The 27825-nt window shown below is 47.6% G+C and overlaps 3 protein-coding genes across 3 annotated transcripts; 2 read left to right on the forward strand and 1 right to left on the reverse strand.

The window, feature by feature from the left end:
- Window positions 1-1697: 1697 nt before the first annotated feature.
- Window positions 1698-4829, forward strand: LOC120673569 (probable nucleoredoxin 2). Its single transcript, XM_039954470.1, has 3 exons — window positions 1698-2032; window positions 3289-3774; window positions 3951-4829. Exons 1-3 carry the CDS (start codon window positions 1934-1936, stop codon window positions 4545-4547), a joined length of 1182 nt encoding a protein of 393 aa, XP_039810404.1. The 5' UTR covers window positions 1698-1933; the 3' UTR covers window positions 4548-4829.
- Window positions 4830-5053: 224 nt separating this feature from the next.
- Window positions 5054-7562, reverse strand: LOC120673570 (protein translation factor SUI1 homolog). The gene is made up of 5 exons (XM_039954471.1): window positions 7400-7562; window positions 6081-6190; window positions 5559-5770; window positions 5404-5457; window positions 5054-5326 (listed from the first exon to the last, which is right to left on the reverse strand). Exons 2-5 carry the CDS (start codon window positions 6115-6117, stop codon window positions 5282-5284), a joined length of 348 nt encoding a protein of 115 aa, XP_039810405.1. The 5' UTR covers window positions 6118-6190; window positions 7400-7562; the 3' UTR covers window positions 5054-5281.
- A 14998-nt stretch (window positions 7563-22560) lies between these two features.
- On the forward strand, window positions 22561-25875 carry LOC120675763 (subtilisin-like protease SBT3.7). The gene is made up of 9 exons (XM_039956974.1): window positions 22561-22661; window positions 22783-22874; window positions 23044-23141; window positions 23274-24046; window positions 24132-24202; window positions 24308-24562; window positions 24675-24792; window positions 24878-25049; window positions 25253-25875. Exons 1-9 carry the CDS (start codon window positions 22566-22568, stop codon window positions 25795-25797), a joined length of 2220 nt encoding a protein of 739 aa, XP_039812908.1. The 5' UTR covers window positions 22561-22565; the 3' UTR covers window positions 25798-25875.
- The last annotated feature ends 1950 nt before the right edge of the window (window positions 25876-27825 follow it).

Raw genomic sequence — 27825 nt, forward strand, 5'->3', positions numbered from 1 at the left:
AACTATAATGGTTATTATTTTTAGTTTTTTGCTACACTATTGTTATATTTTAGGCACATATAAATTACAAAGTAATTTTTATTATTTATACTATATACAATTATTTTAATACTAAAAATTAGTTCAACTGACTTTTTTTTTACTTATTTAAGGACCCTTAGGCCATTCTCAATGCAAGAGCCTTAAGAGTTTCATTCTCATTAAATGACATGCCACATAGGTCAAAGTGATGACATGACATGGAATTTAAGAAGAAAGAGAAGAATAGAGTTTTATGGAGATGAAACTTGGTGTGTACAGTTACCAAGTGCCATGAAACTGGAATGAAACTCCATTGAGAGCATTTGAGTTTCATAACATACATTCATCAACTTCTATTGATCACATGGTATACTTGATCATTAATATCAATCAACAATTAAATGTGATAGCTTATCTATGAAACTATACGATGAAACTATGCATTGAGGGAGGTGGTTTCATTCTAGTGTCAAACTAATATGACACTCTTGGTAACTGTGTGGTGAAACTATGCACTGAGATTGGTCAATATAGTCAGCCCTGCAGTGGGCCGATTGGCGTGATTGATGCTTAGGATCATTATCTAAAAAAGGAGGAAGCCCTACCGCCTAGGGAGGAATGAGCGAGAGGCCGGTTTCCCAGCTGATGATGCCGTCGGCGCGCGCGACAGGCGCTTGAGCGCCGGTAATGCCCGTGTCACTCACGCTACATTATTCATAGTATGTTTGACAGTGCTCCAGCTCCGATTTCTTCGGCGGCTCTTGCTGGAGCTCCACCAAACACTCTGAAAATAGAGCGGCTTCATATTGTAGCATGTGAGAAGACAGAATAACATCTTGTCTGCGAGAAGGTGGAGTCGGTGGAGGCATAAAAACCAACTCCAGCTCTAGCTCTACCTTTTTTATAAGAAGCCGGAGCCTTTCAAATAGACGGTGAAAAAAGAGGCGCAAGGCCAGGCCGATCAGCTCCCCCCGCCCACGCCTCACGCGTCAGGTATGCACGCGTACCCGCCGATGCGGCCAGCTACGGGATGCTACGACCCCTACGCTGCTGGCACGCACACGTCGATTCCCCACGGGTGGCCGCGTCCCGAGAATCTTGCCAACATCGACGCCTTTCCCACGCCACCGTGCTCGACACGCACGGCGGGTGCTGCACACCCTGCCGGCCGCGCGTCCACCCCACGCACGCCGGCCGCGCCACGGAACGCTAACCGCGGCGGCGGCACACGCTGGTGGCGGCCAGTCGCGTCGCGGCAGATCGGTCGGTCAGAGCGGGAGCGCAGTAGCGCACTGCCCCTCCTCCCCGTCTCGTCTTTTTCCACCCACCGCTGGCCGCACGGCAGGCGCGGCCCGCTCCCTCGGCCATCGCCACCCACGTACCCCGCGCACGAAACGGTGGGGGCTCCGTTCCGTTCCGGCCCGGCCCCGCCGCAGCCAGCCAGCGGGCGCCGCCCTCGGCCCGACACCTGCGCCAACGCCAGGCTGCCAGCCCCCATCTTCGGCTCTTCCCCCGCGCGCGGCCGTGCCAGACTGCCAGCCAACACGCGCGTTGAAAAGGCCCCCGGTGCGGTTCGGCCTTGACCGGCGCCCTACAGCGACGGCCGGGACGTGCTGCGCGGTTGGGTTGGGAGCGCCCCGACCAATGACGGGGACGCCCCTGTAAAGGGTGGCCCAGCCCAGGCCAAAGGGCTCGCGCTGAGGTGACGCGCGGGCCATTTATATCTGTGGTGCCGGGGCGCGTGGTGTAGAGCTAGAGCAGCCGGCTGCCTGCTGCGGCGTCGCGGACAGCGGGGGCGGGGGCAGGCTCAGAGTGCACGGCAGCCTCAGGCACCGGCGAGCCTCCAGTCCAGCAGCTGCTGGCCGGCCGGGGCAGGGAAGGCGTCGGAATTAAGAGCAGCGGAAGGGTGGACATGGCCGGAGTTCCGGAGGCGGACGAGGCGCCGGAGGGCGGGGGAGGCATACGCTCCGTGCTGACCATTGGCTCGCTGGTCTCTCCCTCCGGGAACGAGGTGCTCTTTTCAGTCAGTTCGTGTTCTTCCTTTTCTGCTTCAGCTCTCTCTCTCCAGCATCTGCTTTCTGCTAGTGGTAGCTGCTTGGCTTTCGCTTTTCAGTGAGGTTCATCGATCGCTCTTCTTCTCAGTGATGTTTCCTTCATCTACAGCAGCAAAGTAATATTACAAGTTGTACCAAATATGTTTGCAGAAGATACCTCTCTCCCTGTTAGAATTTTAGTCGGCTGAAATCTTTTTTTTTTTTGGTGGTGGGGGGGGGGGGCTTATTTGAGTTGTTTCGTTGAGGATTTGATTATGTAAGGGTGAAAATAAATCGAATAGGAGATGGAGCATGCATATTTGTAGTCATGTTTGTATGGCATGCAAGTATAACCTGAATAACCAAACCAAGATTTCGCCCTTTTTTAAAAAAAAATCGCCTTTAACACTGTGTAATAAATTTTGGTCTCCTCGTGGTTAAACTAGCTTTTTAGATAAAGCTTAAAACAACTAGAAGGTTCACATCTTTTTTTTTCAAAGAAAAAAAAGAAAGGGACTTTTCAAGTTGTAACACTTCTCTTATGGATAATCTGAAGGCCCTTCAAGTGATAAGATCTGAGGTATAGCCTCTACCGACTCTCAATCAAGGGCACCAGCTAAATGGAACGATGATAAAAATTTTGTTCTACAAACTTAAGGCCCCATTAGACTATTCTAACAGTCTACTTTATTAAAGGTTTCAGCACAGGGGTGAGGGGTCGTCTTAACAACTAGAACACTGATGTGAGTCTTTACCAAGAAGCTCACCCCAGTTTCATCAGAATTGTGCCACGCGCATATGTGCCAAAGCCACGCGTACAAACTCATCTTTCTTTGCTCAACAAACCAAACCAATCTTTTTCTAGATCTTGCTTAATCAACATGACACGTGTTCACGCTGGGACCTCTCCAAACTTCCAAGTTTCATGCTGTAACTTGTGCGTCAATTCGATCCAGAATATCTGCACCAATTGCGCAGCACCTTTTGCTTTTAGGACTGTTCAGCAGCTCATCCCGTTTTCCTACACTGGACGAGAATCAGAATCGCATCGTGCAGATTGCGTTTACTATGTTTACACGCGTCGGCATGTCGCCCACTGTTTTCTCGTCAGACATGGCCTTGCACTGCAGTCATTCTTCATCTTCAACTTTTCAATCTCCATGTCTCCATTTTTTCTGCTGCACAAGCGCCCATGAATTGTATGGTCACAACATCGAAGATGTCTTCTTGACAGGTGCACTTTCCGGAGCTCGATGGCAAGATCATCGGCCTCTACTTCGCGGCGAACTGGTACCCGAAATGCGAGGCCTTCACCCCGGTGCTGGCCGCGGCGTACCAGCAGCTCAAGGGGCGCGGCGCCGGCTTCGAGGTGGTCCTGGTGTCGTGCGACGAGGACCGGCCATCGTTCGAGAGGTTCCACCGCACCATGCCGTGGCTGGCCGTGCCGTTCGGCGACCTCCGGTGCAAGAAGCGCCTCAGCGGGAGGTTCCAGGTCGAGGGCATCCCTCGCCTGGTGGTGCTCGCCCCGGACGGCGAGGTCGTACACCCGGACGCCGCCGACCTCGTGCACCGCTACGGCGAGGGGGCGTTCCCGTTCTCGGCGGCGAGAGTGGCGGAGCTGGAGGCAGACGACCAGCGCAAGTACGCGTCCCAGACGCTGGAGAAGCTCTTCTCGGTCGACGGGATCAAGAAAGAGTTCGTGACCGGTGGCAACGGACAGGTAAGTGAACGTGCATGCTCTAGAACGCAAGCTAGCTAGAGGTTGATCGATGCATCCCATGAGCTAGCAAGAGCTTGGATGCAATTGGCGTTGCGTGCCATTGATCGGCCTCCATCCATGGCCGGATGGCCCGTCGACCATCCAGCTGTTGGCCTCACCGTGGCTAAGGGCTGCAGGTCCCGATCTCGAGCCTGGTGGGGAAGACGGTGGGCCTCTACTTCTCGGCGCACCAGTGCGCGCCGTGCATGAAGTTCACGGCGAAGCTGGCGGGCATGTACAGCAGCCTCAAGGGCAAGGCGGAGGACTTCGAGATCGTGTACGTCCCCATGGACAAGGAGGAGGACGGCTACCTGCGCTCGTGCAGCGACATGCCGTGGCTGGCGCTCCCCTACGACGGCGCGCCGTCGCGGGCGCTGGCGAGGTACTTCGACGTGCGAGAGATCCCGACGCTGGTGGTGGTCGGGCCCGACGGCAAGACGGTGACGCGGGACGGCCGGAACCTGGTGAACCTCTACTTTGACATGGCGTTCCCGTTCACGGACGCGCAGATCAGGCTGCGGCAGGAGGCGGAGGACAAGGCGGCCAAGGGCTTCCCGCAGTCGCTGCGCCACCGGGGCCACCGCCACGAGCTCAGCATCGTGTCGGAGAAGTCCGGGGGAGGGCCCTACATCTGCTGCGAGTGCGAGGAGCAGGGGCTTGGCTGGGCGTACCAGTGCATCGCCTGCGGCTACGAGATCCACCTCAGGTGCGGCGGCAGCGCAGGAACCGGCTAGCGAAGCGACGGGCTATCAGGATCACGGGTTATCTATAATTAGGCTAGCTGTGTACCATTGGACAAGATCTTCGCTTTGTTCCCAACAAACGTCAGCTTGCTCTTGTCAAGTCTGATGCTAAAATAGGTGAGAAAAGAAATGACCTTCGTTGCAAGGTTTAGGTGGTTGGCTGAGAACACAAGAATTGCAGCTGCAGCCTTGCAGGCGTTGAGCAAACCTTGATGCAATGCCCAATCAATCTAGTTATGCACTTCTACTGTGGCTTTGAGCAATCGGCTGACAGTATGAGCTCTCCAGACTCCAGAGTGAGGTCCTGCAATGTCCCAAGCCCACGGGTTGAAGGGTCTCCAGTTTACTCTCGAACACATCCAGTTTGTTCGGCAGTCCTGTTAAAGCGTTAGCTGGCCAACGAAAATAAAAAGATTCCAGGCCACAACATAATAACTTTGCGACGAACGCCAAACAAAAAAAAAAAAGATTAGAAAGCACATGAGAGGCGAAAGACAGATTCGAAGAACCCAACCAGCAATCTGTATTGTTATTCAATAGGAGGGGCACAATACTTTTACGCAGGTAACACTTACAAACCATACTGCAAGGACAACTTGCATTCAATAGTAGACTTTCTCAATCCAGTAGCGACACAAAGGTTCATACGACTACTGATATTACGACTTCCAAGCTAAAGAAACCTTGAATACTTGTATCATATGATACCACACATATGCTGCTGCCTAAAATCCGTGAATCTTGATGCTCTCTTTCTTTGCGATTCCAGCCTAATCAAAACATAGCAGTCAGGTTAAGGAATGTGAACTAAACAACTTCAGAGACAGGCGCCTGTTAAGGAACTTACCTGGACTAGGAAAGTAGCAACATTTTTACGCTGATCACCTTGCAGTTGAATAACCTGTAAAATACAGCAGACGAATGATCAGCTTGACATTCAGATGATAAGAGAACTAAAACAGTAAAATCTGATGGAAGCGACTACTTAGTGCTACTTCCTACCTGGCCTAGCTCTGGATCCTGGACTACAGTACCATTGCAGCAGAACTCCTTTTTGAGATCCTTGAGGATTTTGTTATAGCTGTACTCTTTCTTCAAGCCCTGAACAGTTGTCAGACTCTTTCTTCCGTTGCGCTGCTGAGTGCGCACGTGCACATAGTCCTTTGATCCAGCACCAGCGCTGGAGTCCTCAGCATTTGCCTCCGCAAACGGATCTACATAGACAACATGTCAAGCTACCAACTTCTGCCTTCTGAGTGCGCTCAGACTGGACACATGAGTAAAGGTAAGCTATTTATATCGGAAGAAAACAGAAATAACAAAGTTCATCAGACCTAGTAACCCACGAATGCATATAGCCTCATTAGTCATTACTAAAAACATGTGTCAGGACCACCCATGTAATTAGCCTATATCCAACATTAAAAATGCATATCACAGTTTAAGAGACAAATCAACTATATCTGTAGGAAATCCAACCAGAAAATGTTACAACAAAGAATGAATGAGAAAGGGAGTATATACCAAAAGCAGACGGAAGCTGGACGTCGAGATCAGACATGAAACTCGCTTGTTGAGTTTGATTAGTCCCCAAACAGATCACTGGGTTTCCTGAGTTGGTCTCGCTTAAAAAACTGCAAAGCATAATACCATCCCAATCAGTCACTGAGTATGTAGAGTCATAGAGATACTAAATATTTTCATACCTGCAACTTTCCATTATAAAAATATCCAGGTCAAACAGGCCAACAACAAGAAGTAATGCTCATATTGACTCGAACAGTGAAATAACACAAATGATGATCAAATCAAACAAGATAGTACCTATACGAATGATCAAGGAACTATCTTATGATAAGAAAACAAATGAAGCGGAATGGACACTGAAGTCAAATGATGTTTTATAGAGCTAACTGATGAAGTCAAATGAAGTCAAATGAAGCGGAATGGACACTGAAGTCAAATGATGTTTTATAGAGCTAACTGATGAAGGTGCCCTTGGGTTCATAACTAAAGGCAGATATAGAACAATGGCAAGGGAAAGAAACCACAGAGTTAAGAGTTGATCAAATGAAATATTGTAGGATGAGGTTCCAAAGGGACCAAAATATCCCCCTCTTTGCTTGGTTTTATAATGGGCTAGAAAGGCATATGGTATAACTGAAATGTAACTTTATCTACACAGTAGCTGGAGGAGACTTAACAATTTGCTTAATATCTCAGATAACCATAAACAAAACTCTGCACATTAACAACAGGTCCCAACTCTCAGGATAAGGCTACCTTCTAAAACTGGTTCAGTGAGGACAAACTCCCAATTCTCGGTCAGTTCAATGTACACCATTTCACATGCTACAACTGTAGATGTAAAATCACCCTGGGAGTCCCTAAATTTCAATATGATTTGAACGCAGCGTCTATCATTCTATGAGTCAGAAGATAACTAGACCAAGTCAAACCACCTCAATCACCACCACGACGATAAAAAAAAAAACAGGGCAACCAATATATGGAATCGGGTCAAATCACAAACCCTAACCCCCCCCCCTCCAAAATCGAACAATCCGGACCTAATCGACTCGGTGAACCCACAGTCCATCGGCATCCGCATCCCTCCCCAAACCTACCAGCACTCGATCGGAGCAAAAACTGACCACCTCAACAGACCAATCCATCAATCCTCCAAACAACCCCGAGATCCGCTCGTTTCGGGGCGGGGTTACGACCGCACAACACGACCTACCACAAATCAATCACGAGACGGAGGAACCCATCACCCAAGCCTCCACGAATCAAAGCTCCGGAACACGGAATTAATCTGGGGAGGGCAGGGAGGAGGTCACCTTGGTTGGCGGCGCGCCCGACGAACGGAATGCGAGGCGACTGGCGAGCGACGGGGACGGAGGAGGGGAAAGCCGGAAAGGTGATGCAACGACTTGGCCTCGGGAACCCCGTGCCCTCTCTGTTTCCGGGGGTATTTAACTATTTATTATCCTTACGGTTTATACTGTTTGTTTGCTATTTTTCTAAACGAAACTAATTTTTTGCCATCCTACTGAACGCGAAGCTAATTTTTCGCCAGACTCGCTAACGTGGCACGCCAAATCACCTAGCCAGTGTAGAAGGAACACGCGAAAAGACCTCGGTGCCCTTGCTTGAAGTAGTATACGGTTCTCTCCTTCTACTTCTATTACCAGTGGGACCCACGCTTTCTTCCACCTCATCTTCTTTTTCCTCCATGTTCCGGTGCCAGAGCCGCCCGAGCCTGCTTGATGCACGCCAGCACGTCGGTGCTCGTGAACACGAGCCGCTCGAACGCCATCAGCCGCCACGGCCACGCGTCGGACGCCGCGCCGAGGTTCTCATCGTCGCAGCACCCGGCGCCGTCCACGTACCACCGGCGCCCGCCGAGCAGCGCCGTGAACGCAGCGACGACGACGAGCATCCCCACGAGCCACCCCACCGCGATGCGCCTGAGGCGCGCGTTGCCGCGCGGGGTGGGGGGGCGCCAAGCCCGTGTCACGGCTCCCAGCGACCGCGGCCGCTTCCAGGCGCTCGCCGCGTGCGGTTACACGCTCGTCACGTCCCACGGCCGCAGCCACAACGTCCGGGTCTGGACCGTCCGCGCTGCCGCCACCAGCGAGCCTCCGCGCCAAGAAGGCGGCCACCCTCCCGGCCAACGGCCGCCTCTCCGTCCTCTGCTTCGGCAAGAAGCGCCCGCCGCACCACCACCGCGACACCGTCTCCTGCCTCGTCCATGCCGCTGCGGGCCTTCTCTACACCGCCTCCCACGACCGCACCGTCAAGGCCTGGAAGCTCTCCGACGGCGTCTGCACCGACTCCTTCGCCGCGCACGACGGGCCGATCAATGCCATGGTCGTAAACGAGGCCGACAGGTGCGTCTTCACGGGCTCCAGCGACGGCACCGGCGCCGCGTCCCCGGCGGCGCCGTGCACGCGCTCATCATCGTGCTCCGCTCCGGGTCCGAGCTGTCCCCTGTGAACGCGCTCACGCTCTGCCCCGCGGCCTCCGGAGCCACGCGCAGTTGCTTCCGGATCCTGTACGCCGGCTACGGCGGGAGCACGCCACCGCACAACCCCGGCGTTGCCGGCAAGCTCATCGGGGTTGATAGAATGCAGGACGCCGTTCCCGGGCACGGGCCCGGTGAGGTTGTTGTACGCCAGGTTGAGCGTCTCCAGCGCCGGTGAGCTCCCGAAATTTTCCAGTATGCCGCCGGTCAAAGAGTTGCTCGATGGCGAGCGCCTTCGGAATCTCGCCGGTGAGCCGATTGTGCCTGAGGTTGAGCTTGTCCAGCCTCTGGCACGAGGCCAGGCTGGACGGTATCGTGACGGCGAGCCGGTTGTTGCACAGGTCCAGCGCTGCCAGTGCTGGGCAGTCTTGGAACTCATCGGGGAGCTGGCTGGAGATAATGTTGTCTGACGCCAAGAAGCTCTGCAAGGTCGGGATCGTGAAGAGGCTCGACGGCAGCAAGTACTGGAGGTGGTTGTGGGTAAAGTTTATGAACGACAGCGACGTCGACGACGCGAGGTCGCCGTGGATGCCTCCCGTTAGGTTGTTGCCGACGAGCTCGAGCCGCTGCAGCGACGGCAGCTTGCCGAACCCAATGGGGATTGCGCTGGTGGGCTGGTTGCTTTGCATGCGCACGCGCACTAGCGACGCGCACGACACGAGACCGGCCGGGATCCGGGTTCGAGCCCACTCCTAATCGGCTGGTCGAAGAAGAAGATGAGGTGGAAGAAAGCGTGGGTCCCACTGGTAATAGAAGTAGGAGGAGAGAGAACTGTATACTACTCCCTCCGTCCAAAAAACAAGTCATCCTAAGAATTTTAGGACAAATTAACAAGAAAGTAAAATGACCATGTTTGCTCTTATTTATTATTCTTATTTGATGCTGATTGATTCTTACATGCGCATGCACTTTCTAAATAGGGTAAGATGACATGTTTTTTGGACAAAATTTGAATTCTAGAATGACTTGTTTTTTGGGACGGAGGGAGTAGTTGGCACCGTATCCTATGAAAACCAGTCCACCTATGCAAACTATGGAAACTCCAACGGAGACCACTGGATCACCATCCGAGGGCACCGGACAGATCTGGGGTAAATTTGCATTTACCCGCCCGCCTCACCCAAATTTACCCGCCCGCCTCACCCCTCAGTTGCCTGGTCGTTTTGCCCATCCCCTTGCATCCGTTCCCTTCCGAGCGAAGCGCCGTTTCCTTTCCTCCGTTTCCTTTTTTTTTTTTGAACGAAACGAGCACAGAGTGTGCCCCTTTTCTATTAATAAAGAAGAAGTTAAAGCCACAGAAGACTAAACAAAGATAAAATTGAAAAAACAGCGATAAAAAACTATACAAATGGCGGCCACGTGCCCGCCACTAGACCCCAGTGAGACTCGCCAGGTTCGGGCCCCCGCGATTCCCCATGCACGCGCCTCTTCCTTGATTTTGCCAAAAAGCATTGTTGGCGAGGTCTCTCTTCGGTTAAAAGTTCTCGCGTTTCGTTCCTTCCAAATTTCCCAATTGATCAACAGGAGGAGGGATCTCAAGGTCTTAGTTGGCATGTCCGCGGGGTTTCCAAGCCGAGTCCACCACTCCTCGACCGAGTGCGTAGGACTCCAGTGACTTGGAAGTAGTTGGGGGTAGCCGACCCACCCAGCGATCAAGCCCCACACCCTCCTTGTATAAGAACATTCGACAAGGAGGTGGTGTGCTGACTCCTGCTCTCGTCGACATAAAGGGCAGACCTCATTTCGCGGTCATCCCCTAGTTGCTAGACGATCGGAAGCCATGCAAAGAATTTGCACTTTTGCGGTGCCCACAGCTTCCAAATCAACGGTTGTAGTTTCGTTTTGACCGAACCCAGGAATTGTGCCCGATATGCAGAGGCTGCAGAATATTCTCCATTTGACGTCCACTTCCATCTGATTGTGTCGGCTACCCACGGGCTAAGCTGGACATCCCGCACGATCAACCAGAGGTCGACGAATTGCTGTAGGTGGTGCGAGGTGATGGTCGGGTGTAGAGCAATATCCCGAATCCACTGGTTATCCGCCAAAGCTTCATGGAGTTTCCTGTTTTTCCTCGTGGACATGGAGTAAACATCTGGCGCAATGTTTTTTGGCCGCCGGCCGGCCGTCCACGCCGTGTGCCAGAAGGAAATTTTCCGGCCATCACCGATCCGAATTTCGGTGGATGCCGCGAATAATAATGCATCTGTATCATTGCATGGTGTGCCCATACCAACCTAAGGTTTTTCTGGCCTCGTCCACTCCTGCCATAGCCATCGTAAGCGTAGAGCTCTCGCGAATCTGTCCAGGTCTAGGAGGCCCGCCCCTCCTAAGTTCGTTGGACTGGCGGTCATTGGACAATTGACCTTACACTTTCCGCTGGTTAGGTTCTCATCCCCTACCCAAAGGAACCTCCTACGAATCTTGTCGACCGATTCCAGTACCTCGTTCGTTGCGGTTAAGGCTGTAAGCAGGTAGACTGGTTGGGAAGATAGGACGGTCTTGGTGAGTATCATCCGGCCTGCCTGTGTGACGTTACGGCCTCTCCAACCTGATAACCGGGCCGCGACTCTGTCAATGAGTGGTTGGAAATCCACTTTGCGTAATCGCCTGGTAGATAGTGGGAGGCCAAGGTATTTGATCGGGAAAGTTGTTCGTGCTGCCGGGAGGTCCGCCAGGATATCATCGAGGTTGATGCCATCACATCGAATTGGCGCAATGGAGGACTTGTGGACGTTCGTTTGTAGCCCGGTGACCTGACCAAATAGGTTTAGGAGATGGGCCAAGGCCTTCACCTCCTGCTTATCAGGCCGCAGGAAGATGACTGCATCGTCCGCATATAATGAGATCCGCATTCTTGCCCGATCCCTTGCGACTTTGCTGAGGATGCCTGCCTCCGTGGCCAAGTTGAGTAGGCGCTGCAACGGGTCAATTGCCAGAATAAAGAGAAGGGGCGACAACGGGTCTCCCTGCCGCAGACCGCGACCATGGGGGATGTGCGGCCCCGGGATGCCATTGAGCAGCGACGACGCTGTGGAAAAGATTGCCACCAGCCAGTTTCTCCAGCGAGCCGGGATGCCCATGTGCTGTAGGAGGGAGAGGATGTAGTCCCAACGGACCGAGTCAAAGGCCTTGGAGATATCAAGTTTTATGAGGAGCATCGGGGTCCTGTTTCTGTGGAATCTCCTTGCCATATTGCGCATGTAAAGAAAGTTGTCGTGGATACTGCGGCCGCGAATAAAGGTGCTCTGGCTCTTGGAAATGATCTGCTCCATCACTGGTGCGAGACGTAGCGCCAGGACTTTAGCAAGTAGCTTCGCGATGCTATGAATGAGGCTAATCGGTCGGTAGTCCCCAATACTGTCAGCCCCCTCCTTTTTTGGGGGGAAGCACGATGTTCGCCGTGTTTAGTAGGTCAAAGTTCAAACACCGGAGATCATTAAAGTGTTTAGCGCCGCCATGAGGTCGCCCCTGATGATTTCCCAACAAGATTTGAAGAAGTTTGCAGTGAACCTGTCCGGGCCTGGCGCCTTGCCGGAGGGCGTGAGAGATATGGCCTTCAAAATCTCATCATCGGTGAATATTGCCGCCAAGGTCTCCAAATCAAAGTGCTGGACATTTAGGACCCCCAGTTGAAGTCCCTCACTCGCGGCATCGGTGGGCCCAGGACTTCGGTGAAGTAGTTATGGACCAAAGAAGCCTTGTCCTCATGGGAGGTAGCCCATCCGCCCTAGTGGTGAAGGCGTTGTATGCTATTCTTCCTACGGCGCGCAATCACCTTTTGGTGGAAAAATTTCGTATTGGCGTCCCCTTCCCTTAGATTTGTGATCCTTGAAGCTTGTTTTTTCCTTGTTCCTCCGTTTCCGTTCCATCCCGATCGAGCGAAGCGCGTTCGTCTCCCCCAGGCCCCCTGCCGCTCCCTGCCAAGGGCTTCCTCCGCCCAACAGTGCCGGCGCCCTCCACCTAAGTGACAGGAATCAGGACCTACAGAATTGGTTTACAATCGGAAGGCTCCAGCAATTTAATTGTGTTATGTCATTTGAAATTATTTAGATTGAATTGTACTCTGTCATCTGAAAATATGTAATGAATTGTACTCTATCATATGAAAATATGTAATGGATTTGTGTTCTGTTATTTGATAATGAGATTGACTCAAGTGCAGACCAGATTGTTGCTTGTGGTGACAATTTGATACAGGTTCTGATTGAGTGAATTTCTGTGAACTGGATAAGAATTCTTGCTGTGTGAAAAGAAACAAGGGACTAAACTACTCATGCTCATGAAAAGCAGGATCTTGCTGGGCTGTAGCAGGACATAGCACTATTGTTAATCTACATGACTGCTAAAGCCGGTATGGATGTGTGATCCCCAATGGAAGTGGTTTACGTGATCAGCTTGCAAACTCCAACAGAATGCATGTCTTGCAAGTAATATGATGGTAGTATTAAGTCAGGCTGCTTACTATCTCCAAAGGCAAACATGCAGATGGTTAGCATAGTTTCTGAATCAAGCAACTGATAGCATGAATCAATCTTGAAACGTGCAGTCAGCCAAGCATATGAAGTAGTAGACAATAACATGACCAGGTGGCCGAAGAGCTGGGGAGAAAAGTTTTCTCCGTTGCTAGTATTGAGTTACAGTGTGCAATTTTTTTTTGTACTTCTTTATACAACCAGGGAAACATGCTAAAACCCTTTTCTTCACAAACCAGAAAACTCTACCAAAATTTGGTTCACTGACATTGAAATAATTATTACAGATTGGATCAAATTAGCAACAATAAGCTGAATGATGTCACTAGTGAAAAATGTGTTTACAAGAGTACTTTGCTCAATTGATCTTAAAAGGTTACAGGAAATTGAAATATCAGCCAACTCCAGAGTTCTCAGTCAGAACAAATGCCTCTTTTCAAAGGCGCTGAATATCCTTCTGGTTCCAGTGAAGCACCAGCAATGTTGGTTCCGAATTTGGCACCTGCAAGATCAGTACGAGAGACTATACAAGAAGTCAAAATGGTCCAGGTATGTTTTCTTCTTTCATGAATCATGAGTTTATTTCGTGGCATTCCCAGCTTGTTTGCAACCTGCACACAATTTTTCCTAATATTGTTTTTGAATCTCTGTTTTTCTCAGACCCTGAAATGCTGGAGGTAGGGAATGGTGGCATGGCTTTTGCTGAGTATAGCTCACATTTTAGCATCTGAACTCTCATGAACGTAAGTGTGCATGAAGATTCAACCAATTTTGTTTGCACTTGAGTCATTCTCATTACAGAATACAATTCAATCTAAATCACTTCAAATGACACAACACAATTAAATCTCATCAATTCTTCTTTTACAAATGGACTGAACACAATTCAATCTAAATTATTTCAAATGACAGAACACATTTGGTGGAGACTATGCTGTTCAATTGCTAGTACGCTTTTCCGTTGAGGTTCAGCTAGCTACCCTCGACCAAGCAAAGCAGACACGGTGGCAGCTCCCGGGAGGCGGCGACTCGAGAGAGAAGGCTGCTGCCCAACGGAGGAGGCGGCGGCCTGAGGGAGGTTGCGGCCCGAGGGAGGAGGCGGCGGACCGAGGGAGGCGGTGTCCCGAGGCAGGCGGCGGCGGACTGAGGGAGGCGGCGAGCCGACGGAGGCGTTGGAGGCCGAAGGTGCTGTCGAGTCCGCCGGCGGAAGACCTAGGCCGGGGCGCTTCGCTCGCCTCGCGCCAAGGAAACGGAAGCGGAACGGCGCTTCGCTCGCCCAGACGGAACGGAGGCGGCAGGGGGCTACGAGCAAAACTACCAAGGAACTGAGGGGTGAGGCGGGCGGCTAGATGCAAAATTTCCCCACCTCTGTCCAGTGCCCTCGGATGGGGATCTAGTGACCTCTGTTGGAGTTTCCAAAATTCGCACAAGTATCTTGGTTTCCATAGGATACGGTGCCATACTAGTTCAAGCAAGGGCACCGAGGTCTTTTCGCGTGTTCCCTCTACGCTGGCTAGATGATTTGGCATGCCACGTCAGCGATTCTAGCAAAAAATTAGCTTCGCGTTCAGGAGAATGGCAAAAAATTAGTTTCGTTTGGAAAGATGGCAAACGAACAGGTGCAAACCGTAAAGATGGCAAATAGTTAAATACCCCCTGTTTGTGGGTCCTTGTGTTCCAGGTTCCAGCTCGGCCGCCGGTCCGTTATAAAAAAGGAGGAGCGGGAGGGGGGAGAGAGAGAGAGAGAGAGAGAGAGAGAGAGAGAGAGAGAGAGAGAGAGAGAGAGTGAGGAGTCGGTGTTGTGCTTCGGCGAACCGACAATGGAGGAGGGTTCGGCCCACTGTAGTCCACCCTTGTGGGCCCACGGGGATTCGAAGCTTTAGGCCCAATGGAGTCCACCCTTGTGGGTCTACGGTGAACCAAAAAGACGTGTTTGGTTGAAGAACGTAATATGATGGAGTGGATCATTGCGAATTCTAGGTATGAGATGACTCCATATGTAGTGTTTGGTTGGACAATGGAATGATTTTGTTTGTTTGGTTGGAGGGACGGGAGATAAATGGAACATTATTTGTTAGCTGCCGTTATGGTGAGGTCTACACGTCAGTCGAATCATCTCACCCTTCCCTTCTGCATGAGCATCCTCCCCGCCGTCGTCCTGGATCTGTCGCCGCCCCTATCCTGCATCCTACGCCGGCTCAAGCAGCCATGGCAGCGCCACTGCCGTTTGCGCGGCCATGGCTAGAGCAGGCGCGGCCACCGGCCGCGCCCCGCACCGCCTCGTGGTAGTAGGGTGCGGCCGAGGCCCTACGCCGCCTCTCGTCGGCCACCACACCACCATGGCACCCCCGCAGCTCCCTGTTGGCGCTGCTCGCCCATGCCACGACCTCTCAAGCCATCTAAGTGGGATGGCTGGGTTCGACTATTTTTTTTAGGATGGAGTCATCCCGAATCATCAACGAATATTCTCTCCACGGAATGGCTCAATTCTAGCGCTCGTGAACCAAATACACCCTAATACATCGAGTGGGCAAGCGTCATAGTAGTAGGGGTATGTAATTGAGCCTCATCATCAACTAAAAACCTCACATCCATCGAAACGTGGATCAAAACAGAGACCATAGTGAAGGTGGCCCAGCAAGGAAGACGTATTTAACAGGATAAATCTGCGACTGCACGAGTAATTGGGCCATAAATATTCCTCTCTCTCTCCAAAAGTTAAAATAAACTAGAAGAAATAAAAATAAGAATGAAACCTTAAACATCTTAATCCCCGGTCAATTGCTCTCCAGAGAGTAAGAATTAATATGATGGATATTCCTATGTCCGAATCAAATCTATTAGTTGGAAGGACTAAATCAAGCCATGACATTTGCAAGGAAAGTACTTTTCAAAATATATCTATATTCCATTTGTCCAGAAATATAAGCCATTTCGATTTGTTCTAAATCAAAATAGTCTATGTTTAATTAAATTTATAAAAAATACAAACGTGGATCAAAACAGAGACCATAGTGAAGGTGGCCCAGTAAGGAAGACATATTTAACGGGATAAATCTGCGACTGCATGAGTAATTGGGCCATAAATATTCCTCTCTCTCAAAAAATTAAAATAAAATAGAAGAAATAAAAATAAGAATGAAACCATAAACATCTTAATCCCCGGTCAATTGCTCTTCAGAGAGTAAGAATTAATACGATGGATCTTCTTATGACCGAATCAAATCTATTAGTTGGAAGGACTAAATCAAGCCATGACATTTGCAAGGAAAGTACTTTTCAAAAAGTGCACTTTGCAGATATACTAGAACATTGCGCGGCGTCGCCGCACAGAAATATGCCCTCCAGTTTAGGTTTATTTTAAGAAATTGAACTGCAAAATATCCGGGGGGATTTTTGTAAAATTGGTAGACTGCGGGGGTTATTTGGTAAATTTGGCGTCGACGGAGTACCGGTCGATTACTGAAAAGTTCAAGGGGTTTTTCATAAAATTGATGGACTTCATAATTATTTTAACAAAGTCCAGGGTTTTTTTTACAAAATTCACGGAGTACGGCACGATTACTAAAAGTTCAGATTTTTTTTGTAAAGCAAGGATCCACAAAGTCCGAGGGGTTTTCCGTTAAATTGATGGGCTCCGTGTTCATTTTAACAAAGTTCGGGGTTTTTTTTGTGAAATTTACGTCCCTATCTATTTCTGACCGTCGGATCGCGATCCGACGGCCGATGTTTTCCGGCCTACGTGGCCCATCTCTCCGACCAGAACCGCGATGCGGTTTCAGTCATTAAAGATGTATATTCCATTTGTCCTAAAATATAAGCCATTTCGATTTGTTCTAAATCAAATAGTCTACATTTAATCAAATTTATAAATAATATTAACACCTAATACATCAAATAAGTAAATTATGAAAATATTTTTCATAAAGAATCTAATTATTTTCATTTGATATACAAAATATTATCACTCTTCTCTATAAGTTTGATCAAACTTAGTTAGAGTAGATTAATTTAGGACAAACCAAAATAGCTTACATTTCCGGAGGGTGTGTTTGCTGTTCGAGAAATGGAGTGGTCCATCGATTTTCTCTTTTCTCATTTTCCTTATTCGGTTTGTAGAATGTATTGAATTGATCCATCATCCATCACCGCATCATATATCACAAGCCAACAACTAGTATAATGATATATGAGGGAAATTCGTGGGATGGGCTCATAATAGATCGACCTTCTTATCTTAGATAAGGTGGTTTCTCAAACCCGCCGAAAAAAAGTTGGTTTCTCAAACCATGAGGCCCCGTTTGGAACGGAGGATTTTCAAAGGAATGGCAATCATCCATTTCGCTGACATCATCCTGCATTTGGAACATAGGAAACGGCAAGAATATTTCCTGAAGAAATGGTAAGACCACCTGTACTTTCACAGAAAACACAGAAAACAAAAAATGAGGTCAGACCTAAGGGAATCACTCTCGCTTGCGCATCTCGTAATCAACAACCCTAATTAGCTTGCTCTCTGGTTTGCTTAAGAGCTTTGCAGTTACCATTAATGGGATCGTTGTTCTCTCACCATGTCCTATGGAGAAGTTCTTGCTGGAACTATACTTTCTCATCCGTGTAGAGGAGAGAGATGCTCATGGAGTCTTGCTCGTCGAGAATAGTTTTTTTTTTCCTTTTTTGATCAGACGTGGAGAGTAGCTGAAGGGAGTAACAGGAAGATGAATGGATGGGAGCAACTGAAAGGATAGTGGACGGTGGATGTACTTGGGTTTCTGGACCGGTCCCACATGTAGGAGAGTAAAAGGGTATAGATTAACCCGCAAAAAAAAAGGGTATAGATTAACGTGCACAAGCACAATCATGGTCATTAAGACCTAAGCTTCTTTTACAAATATAATGGTTTTTGGATTCCTGTATTCTAGATTCCTGCGTTCCAAACACCCCCGCCTCTAGATTTCCTCTGTTTTTCCATTCCTCTATTTTGCACTCCCATTCCTTTCCTATTCCTACATTTTACCAGATTCCTGTGTTTTTCATTCATACGTTCCAAACAGGCCCTGAAACCAAGCACATCCTGAAAAAAATAGCATTGGACTTTTTCGCTCCATTTTTTCTTTGACTACTAGATTGAGACCCAAAGCTCCAAAATTTTAATTTGATGTAAGAGTTGGTCTCCGGCACCGTCACTATCTTTAGATAGTAATTATGCATCAGCAATGATGCTATAGGATGATGAATTTCCACCCTTACTCAAATCTGCGACTTTCGCAAGAAAAGTATATTTACACCCTTACTCAAATCTGCGACTTTCGCAAGAAAAGTATCTTTACAGAAAAGTATCTTTACATCCTTACGCATGTTTGCAGAGGTGCAGGTCAAGTTGTAGGACGTATGTAAGCAGTGAAGTTTAGGAGTCAGTGTGAATGCATGTTTCTATTGGTTGAATTTGCCTTATCTGTTTCCTGATCGAATATGAAGAAATAGAAGTCATCTTCAAAACTGTGGGCTGAACGGTCTTCCAATTCATCAAACCTCAATTACGAAGATAAAACAGCTTAGAAGAAGGTGGGTAAATGCAGGCCTACCAACCCCCTTGAAACATTGCCTTGTGGCACGCGCTCACACACATGACAAAACACACCAGACCACTTGTTGCGACTAGAGGACTGTCCAATTCATATATTAAGTTAGAGAAGCAAACTGGCGGCTCTTGAGATAGTATCGGCTGAAAGTTTCTACGCCAGGCCACTTTGTTGCTTAAGAACTGGAAATACCTACGTTTCTTTAACCCTGTATCATTCGGATCTTGGTGCTTCAAGGGCATATGTTCGTTCAGAGGAATTAACTGGTGAATCGATCACGCATCTAATCTTAACACAGAACATAGCACATAGTGTTTGAGCCTAAGGTACCAAGTTTTAATCATTTTGAGTTATTGGGTCGCCAAAATATGATAAACTAAATTAGTTTGCATCCGGAGAATTTTCGCACCCACATGAAGAAAGAATTTGTCTTAGTTATCCTAAGAGAAAAATCGAGACACAAAGCAGGGATATCTAAATGGCCACAAGCTTTATTGTAATTTTTCTTATTTTCTTTCTCTCTTTCTTTGTCTCTCGAAGACGTTAGACTCCACTTGTTTCCTGTGTTTTGTTTTACCTTTTAATAATAATAATCAGTAGGGTCACCCCCTGTTTCATAAAAAAAAAAGTTTGACATTCCACGTAATTAACATAGGAGGATAAATAATTAAGAATGACACTATCATTTTATCTTACTATTACTAATTGGAAGACCCTCCACAAGAAGCCACCTAAGATCCTAGATGGACACTATAAAAATAGAAAAATCCTATAAATTCTCACAAAAATCAGAAACATCTAACCATCAATACAACTAATCTAATTATAATAACCATCAGATCTATTATCTTTCCTAATAAATTATCCACATCTGCCATTATGAAAATAGACTAAAATAACCTCCCAAATATATACTAAATTACTCATCTCTGTCATTATAAAAAAATCTAAAGTAACCCCTTAATTTTGTGTAAATTACTCACCTAAGCCATATGTAGGATCAAGAACACCGACTAGAGGGGGGGTGAATAGGCGGTTTAAAATCTAAAACCAACAACACTAGAGAAATTTAATTAGTAACAAAGAAAAGCCCTATGTCATGATACTACTATCTCTAGATGGGTTTGCAACCTAGGGTGACAGGATACAAATCAAGCTCTAGTAAAGTAAATTGTTCAAAGTAAAAACAAGAATTAAAGTGAGCAAGAGAGGTAACCAAGCTTGACACACGAATTTATCCCGTGATGTCGATGACTTGCTGGTCACCCCTAATCCATGTTGAGGTGGATTCCAAGAATCAACCGCTCCTCTATCAAGAACCTCTTGATCTTGAGCCGGCTTGAATCAAGGAACCGCTCCACACCCCGATTCCACTAGAGTTGCTCTTCACCACTCCGGTGAGGTGAGCACAAGACCTCTCACAACCGAAATCAGGGCTCCTCAACAATCTCCTTGGAGGAGCTCCACGAAATCCTCTTCTCCAAGCCGTCTAGGGAGCAGCAACTCCCAAGAGTAACATGTCGATGACGCTTGCTTGAAGTTTCCCTAGTGCCACAAAGCTCAAACTCTTGATGCAATGCACTAGGAAGCCCTCACACTCTCAAGAATGCAATCTCTAAGAAAGTGTGTGTGTGAGAGGGATGCCTTAACTCTGTAGTGTCAAGTATGCAGTCCAAATGGTCAAGAGGAAGACCCAATGGCCGGGCATTGGGTATATATAGACATCCCCTCAAAAACTAGCCGTTACACTCTTTTCTGCGAAGTCGCGAACCGTCCGCTGTTCAAAAACTGGACCGTCCGCCGTTATAAGCCAGTGAGTCAGAGTGCATTTAATGCGTGCCAGAACTAGCCGTTACAGCCCTGGCGGACCGTCCGCAGTTAAGTGTTCCACACCACCAGAGACGAACATCGTCTCTGGTACAACTTTGAAATTAACCAGCGGACCGTCCGCGCCCCAGGAGCGGACCGTCCGCCGTTCCTCCTTGAAATCCACCAGAGACAACAATGTCTCTGGTACAAATTGTCAAATAGTCGGCGGACTGTCCGCGCCCCAGTGGCGGACCGTTTGCTGCACAGATCATAAGCCCAACCAGAGAAAACACCCTCTCTGGTACATTTTGAGTTAGAGTGGCGGACCATCCGCCCACCTGGGCCGAACTGTCCGCCAGTCACATCTAATTTCCACCAGAGCCAAACATGCTCTCTGGTACGGGTGCGGACCGTCCGCGCTCCAGGGAGCGGACTGTCCGCGCTTGTGCAGTCAGCTCTCAAACTTGTTCTTTTTCAAATCTTGTCACAGCATCGTTAGCCCTCATACATGCTACTATATATTTTGAGCAAAATAGCACTAAAGACCCATCAAGCACGAGTACACAACCCCTCTTGATAGTACGGCTATCTATCCAACAAATCCGATCACTTTTCATCCACTAAACGTCTTGTGACCGGTAAAATACAAAAGCCCTATTTTATACATTTGTCTTGAGCCCGAGTTTTGCATATCATCTCCAAACTTCACACGTTCACAACCAAATCCTTTTCATCCGTGGATCAACCTATGCTCATTATCTCGAATAAAATTGTTAATCCACAAATTATTGTCATTAATTACCAAAACTCGAATTAGGGGCCTAAATGCTTTGACCATATAATATAAATACCCCCTAAATTTGCATATAAATTATCCAATGATATCATTATTACTACAAGTTAAATTACTCTTAAATCTGAACCTAAATTATATAATTATAATAAAATATTAAAGTGCACTAATATAAAATATAAAATTACTATTTCTATCATTATTAATATATTATTTATAGTATTGTTTATATAAAAATACTACCCATGATATATGTCACCATATATTCATATATGATGAAAGAGGTAAGAATATTTATTCTCAAACAAATAGTTCAACTAAATATATATCGAATACATATGGAGGTGTAATGCATAATGAAATCTATTGTAACCAGATAATTATATATATATATATATATATTAGAGTATATGTTAGAATATTAATAGATGAAAAAGAGCATGAGATAGATAATTATAATTATTGACCTAATTCTTATATTAATTCTAATTAGCCCGCGGGGGTGCACGGGTAGATAGTAGTAGACTAGTAATTAATTGACCTAGCAAACAATGTTGGACACCCACTTGGATTCTTGTTTGAACCTGTGTTCCTTTCGGGTTGGGAATTACCGCTGGCTGATGCTTCGTTTTTGACTGTTTCTTCATTTGTTGGTGTAACACTGTCAAGGATGAAAAGGAACCACGGGGTTAACGTGTTGTTCCCGTAAAATGATCTAGAATGACAATATAGCGTAATTAACCAGTTGACCCAGAAAATAGTGTTGGGTACTCCCGTTGTTCCAAATTATTGGCCGTTTTGACATTTTTAGGTGTATAGTTTTTGTTATGCACTTAGATATAATATATATTTAGATGTATAGCAAAATCTATATATATCTAGAAAAGCTAAAACTATTAATACTTTGTGACGGGGGAGTACCCACTTGGTATCGTCATCTGACCAAATGTTCCTTTCCGGAGGAGTTGATTCGTCAAACAAAACGCTACAGATGGTAGTGAAACTCGTTTGGACAAAGTACAACTCAGGTTGGTTGGGAATTGCCGCTAGCTGAGACTTCGGTTATGGACTGTTTCTTCATTTGTTGGTGTATCTCTATCAAGGATGAAAAGGAACCACGGGGTTAACGTGTTTTTCCCATAAAACAATATGTAATTGTTGCAAGAAAGAGGAAAGGAAAGGGCGCCGTAACACCAGATTACAAGGTGTTAATAATTCTCTGACCATTTCTGTTATTGACCAAGAGAATACATAACCTTCATACTTGTGTATAAATACCTGCCCTAATGGCATCAATCAACAACACGCAGCACGGAAAACATGGGACTCTATTCTTCATCACGTGGCCCTCTAGCCTCGGCACTACTGCTTTGCTTTTGCATGCTGTTTCTGGGAGTACATGGAGGATCTCGCAGAGTAAGCATGCCTGTTAACGCTTCTTTCATCACTAGCCAGAGATAGAGAGAGATGACATCAGTAGCTTGAAGAGATGTTTCTGTAATCTAATCCGAATCCTATTCTGCTCCGGCATTTGCAGCTTTATATCGTCTACCTAGGAGATGTGAAACATGGACATCCGAATGATGTCATCGCTTCGCACCATGATCTACTCAGCAATGTTCTTGGAAGGTACGGCTGTGCTTGTTACTTGCTGATTTTTCTTTTAAGAGTAACTTTGAGAAGACTGTTATGCAAACTGATCATGGTTCATCGCCCTTCCTCGATGATCAGTAGCAATAATGTCAGCCATCAAGAGATTAATTGTGTTTTCGTGTTTAAAAACTCTTTAACCTTTCAGTATGGAAGATTCATTGGATTCCATGATTCACAACTACAAGCATGGCTTCTCAGGCTTCGCAGCCATGCTTACTGAAGACCAAGCTAAGCAGATTGCAGGTAAGGCCTCTCAGCTTTCCTGCTCAAACAACGATCACCATGTCACATGCTCCTCAGTTCTCCCGTCGCGTTGTTCCACACGTCTAGCAAAACCTTAAATCTGTGACGCCTTTGTGCGTTTGTTCTCCGCAGAGCTCCCGGATGTCATCAGTGTCCAACCCAGCAGAAGGTGCAGGGCGGCGACCACTCGAAGCTGGGACTTCCTCGACCTGAACTACCAAATGCCCAATGACCTGCTCAATAAAGGCAGATATGGAGAAGAGATTATCATCGGAGTTGTTGATACAGGTATCTGGCCGGAGTCGAGAAGCTTCAGCGACGAAGGGTACGGGCCCGTGCCGTCTCGGTGGAGAGGAAAGTGCCAAGTCGGCCAGGGCTGGGACCGCAACAACTGCAGCCGCAAGATCATCGGCGCACGGTTCTACAGCGCCGGGCTGGACGAGGAGGAGCTCAAGAAGGTCGACTACCTCTCACCGCGGGACAAGGATGGCCACGGCACGCACACGGCCTCCACCGCAGCAGGCTCAGTCGTGGAGGGCGCCAGCTTCCATGGCCTCGCCGCTGGCGTCGCGCGAGGCGGCGCGCCCCACGCTCGCATCGCCGTCTATAAAGCCCTCTGGCAGGGTGTCGGTGGCACCGACGCTGCGCTGCTCGCGGCCATCGATGATGCGATACACGACGGAGTGGACGTGCTCTCACTGTCAGTCGGTGGTTTCAGTGACAACTCGTTCGGCGCCCTACACGCGGTTCAGAAGGGGATCACTGTCGTGTACGCGGCCGGCAACGACGGGCCTAGTCCGCAGACTCTTGAGAACACGTCTCCGTGGGTCATCACCGTCGCGGCGAGCAAAATGGATCGGTCGTTTCCGACCGTGATCACGCTGGGAAACAAGCAGCAGATTGTGGTATGGGTCGTGATCACTACAAGCTCTGAAGAGCCGCAAAACTGCAATGGTTTCTTGCCTTGATCATATTCTATTCGTTTTGCAGGGACAATCTCACTACTACCTAGGGAGGAACTCATCCAGGAGCATTTTCAGAAGTCTCGAATACGGAGGCCTGTATGTAAAACCATTAATTTTAGTTGATTTTCTGTAGATGTGCCATAAAAGATTCAGAAGCTGACCTGCAATTGATTCTTTTTTTTTTTTGCCTTGCGTGGTCAGATGCACGGCGGATGCTCTAAATGGTACCGATTTGAAAGGAAAAATTGTGCTTTGTGCAACACCAAATTCACCAACGGGGAATGGACCGTCTGCAATAATCGGACAAGCATTTCAAAACGTCCGAAATGGAGGGGGCTCTGGTCTTATTTTCATTCAATATACGACTGACCTTCTGCAAGAATGGGTAGGCATGCCATGTGTTCTTGTGGACATTGACACTGGTAAAAAAATCAGACAATACATCAAGGCGGGCAGGTATATCACTTCCAGAATCCTGATCAGACCTTATACTGCGCATTAAAAGTTCTCGATCATGCTTTGTAATGAGCTGAACATTTCCTGATGAATTGCTGGTTGTTTCAAGCAGCTCTCCCGTGGCCAAGATTGAACCAGCCCGAAGCATTACAGGTAAAGACATCCTGGCACCAAAGGTGGCATCATTCTCGTCGAGAGGTCCATCACCCGACTATGCTGATATCATCAAGGTACCTAGAGTTAAATGTAAGGCTAGACGCTGCGCACTAGTAAGCCATGACCTGCCATCTCACTCACCTCTTGCTTCTTCCACAGCCTGACATAGCGGCACCTGGAGCTAGTATCTTAGCAGCAGTGGGAGACTCCTATAGGTTTGAGTCGGGGACATCAATGGCTACCCCTCACGTTACTGGCATCATCGCGCTGTTGAAAGCTCTGCATCCAAATTGGTCTCCTGCTGCACTGAAATCCGCCATCGTCACCACAGGTAATTAGACCAACCACAGCTTTTGGAGAGTTTTAAGGGCAATTCTCGGTAGGTGCATTGCCTTTTCATATTAGCTAGACAGGGCATTCGTTCATATGACTATTTGACTAGGTAGTGTTATAACTTGTAAAATCATGGCTAACTGACTAGTCAGTGTTACATGTGTCTAGTGTCTTACCTCTGTTTATTTTTGCATGACGAAGCGTCTGTAACTGATGAACGTGGAATGCCGATACTAGCGGAAGGATTGCCTCGAAAGGTCGCTGACCCATTTGACTATGGAGGTGGGCACATCAACCCTAACAGAGCAGCCGATCCTGGCCTGATTTATGACATCGATCCAAATGATTACAACCACTTCTTTGGTTGCACCGTCACGAAGATATCTGCAAGCTGCAATGTAACATATGTACCAGGGTATTTCCTAAACCTGCCATCTATCTCGGTTCCAAACCTGAGGTATCCAGTCAGCATACCGAGAACGGTCACAAATGTAGGCGAGGTCGATGCAGTATACCACGCTGCAATAGAGAGCCCAGCTGGAGTCAAGATTGAAGTTGAGCCGTCTGTTCTTGTATTCAATGCTGCAAACAAAGTTCATACATTTCAGGTCAAGATATCACCTATGTGGAGGTTACAAGGGGATTACACATTTGGCAGCATTACTTGGTACAATGGTGAAAAGATAGTGCGAATTCCAGTAGCAGCCCGGATCACAATTCACGATTCCTTTGCGGATGTGGCATAACTAGGGTTAAACATGCCGGCAACATCATAGTGTTCTTGTACTTTTTGAAGGAACTATCATAATATTTTGAATTTTGAGCACTGCACTTAGAACAAAAATAAGAGATACCAAGTTCCATTATGGCTTTACTTGTTTTTTTTTTTTTGAAAAGTTTGCGGGAGCACCGCTATGTCATTTAAGGAAGAGGAAGCAAGCGAGTTCTTACAAGCGTGATATTACATAAAATAGAAAAAAAAACTCGTACTCATACATAGAAAAGACTTGCTTAAACATTTGCAAATGATAACTCCGGCCTACCGCAGGCAAGGGTCCTGATCGCCATCTCCATTTTGATCTCATGAAGAACATCAATCGGTGTCACTTTTGTTGTCGAAAACTTTCCTGTTGCGTGCTTTCTAGATACTCTAGTAAGTGTAGATTAACACTGCTGCCTTGATTATTCTTATGTTTTTTGGAAGGTGACCAAGCGCCCGCTCCCACCAAAACATGAGCTGTTCACCTGGTTCAGGAATTGCAATGAGATCTCCCGTCCACTGTACCACCTGTTGCCAAACCTGACGAGCAAAACTGCAGTGTAGAATGAGTTGGGACACTGTTTTGCTCTCTTGATCACACATTACGCAAACCGTACTACACGGGCACCCTCTCGTGATTAAGTTGTCCGCTGTCAGTATTCTGCTCTGAATTAGCAACTAGGCAAAAAATTTGTGTTTGCCCTCGGCCTCGGCTTTCCAAATATATTCTCCCCTGAGGGAACTGTAGGCGCCATGAAATTGTGCAAGATATGCTGACTTGGAAGTATAGTGACCATCTGCAGTCCACTTCCATGTGATCTGATCATCTGAATTTGTAAGCTGAATGGTCTGCAGTCTGCACCTGGTCCCAGAGCTCCACGAACTGAGCCATTTCACTAACTGTCTGCATACGCCAAAGCCCCCTTGTCCAGCTCTGATTTTGTAGCTCATCCTTGACCGATCTATTTTTCCTCCATGCCAACCGAAAAAGGTCAGGGTAAACATCCATAGGTGCCTTGCCATGTAGCCAAGACGACTGCCAAAAGCTCTTTTTTTGCCCATCACCAATGGTTACAGTTGTGGACACTCTGAACAACTGCCTGTCAATGGGGTCTATTGGGGGTTCAGTCCCAACCCAGGGCCTATCTGGTTCTGTCCACTGAAACCATAACCATCTCAATCTGAGTGCTCGACTAAACAGGTCAAGATCAAGTATCCCAAGGCCCCCAAATTTCTTAGGTCTCTTAACTGCCGGCCAGTTAACAAGACATTGGCTACCCTTGTAATCAGTTGTGCCCTTCCACAAGAACCCTCTTCTGAATTTGTCAATACTTTTAATGGCCCATTTTGGCAGTTTGAATACAGTAAGGAAATAAGTAGGCATTGTCGACAGCATAGAATTAACAAGCTTTAGTCTGCCTGACTTGTTCAATAGTCTGCCCTTCCACACAGCCAACGTTTTCCCTATTTTATCAATTAAAGGTTGAACCTCCACCCTCTTTAGTTGCCTTAAACTCAAAGATAAACCCAAGTATTTGCATGGAAAAGCCTTAATAGGGCACTGAAAAGATTGCATAATGAGCTGCAGATCTAGGCCCTCACAACTTATTGGATAAACTGCACTCTTGTCTATATTTGTTAGCAAACCAGAAGCCTCCCCAAAGCCATTCAGAATAGTTTTTACCACATTGACCTCCTCAGAAATAGGGTTCACAAAAATTGCTGCATCATCTGCATAGAAATTGACTCTCAATTTTGCCCTTGAGCTGCCTAAAGAAGATAATAATCCATGTTCTGTGGCCTTCTGAAGCATGAGGTGTAGTGGTTCCATTGCCAGAATAAAAAGCTTGGGGGATAAAGGGTCCCCCTGTCTAAGGCCATTGGTATGCTTGAACCATTTTTCTCTGAATCCATTTAGTAGCACTGAGGAGGTAGACTTTCCAAGAAGGATGGTTACCCAAGTTCTCCACCTGTTCCCAAAGCCAAACTGTTCCAACACCTCTTGCAGACAATC

This window comes from Panicum virgatum, chromosome 5N, assembly GCF_016808335.1.
Source record: "Panicum virgatum strain AP13 chromosome 5N, P.virgatum_v5, whole genome shotgun sequence".
NCBI classification, from domain to species: domain Eukaryota; kingdom Viridiplantae; phylum Streptophyta; class Magnoliopsida; order Poales; family Poaceae; genus Panicum; species Panicum virgatum.

Bases quoted from the DNA above. Each gene is read 5' to 3' on its own strand.
- LOC120675763 (XM_039956974.1), top strand. From the start codon at position 22,566: ATGGGACTCTATTCTTCATCACGTGGCCCTCTAGCCTCGGCACTACTG. The intron at 22,875-23,043 runs GTACGGCTGTGC...TTAACCTTTCAG, and splicing joins CTCAGCAATGTTCTTGGAAG to TATGGAAGATTCATTGGATT. The intron at 24,047-24,131 runs GTATGGGTCGTG...TTCGTTTTGCAG, and splicing joins GAAACAAGCAGCAGATTGTG to GGACAATCTCACTACTACCT.
- LOC120673569 (XM_039954470.1), top strand. From the start codon at position 1,934: ATGGCCGGAGTTCCGGAGGCGGACGAGGCGCCGGAGGGCGGGGGAGGC. The intron at 2,033-3,288 runs GTGCTCTTTTCA...TCTTCTTGACAG, and splicing joins TCTCTCCCTCCGGGAACGAG to GTGCACTTTCCGGAGCTCGA. The intron at 3,775-3,950 runs GTAAGTGAACGT...TAAGGGCTGCAG, and splicing joins TGACCGGTGGCAACGGACAG to GTCCCGATCTCGAGCCTGGT.
- LOC120673570 (XM_039954471.1), bottom strand. From the start codon at position 6,117: ATGTCTGATCTCGACGTCCAGCTTCCGTCTGCTTTTG. The intron at 5,771-6,080 runs GTATATACTCCC...TTGTCTATGTAG, and splicing joins CCAGCTTCCGTCTGCTTTTG to ATCCGTTTGCGGAGGCAAAT. The intron at 5,327-5,403 runs GTAAGTTCCTTA...TGTTTTGATTAG, and splicing joins TTGCTACTTTCCTAGTCCAG to GCTGGAATCGCAAAGAAAGA.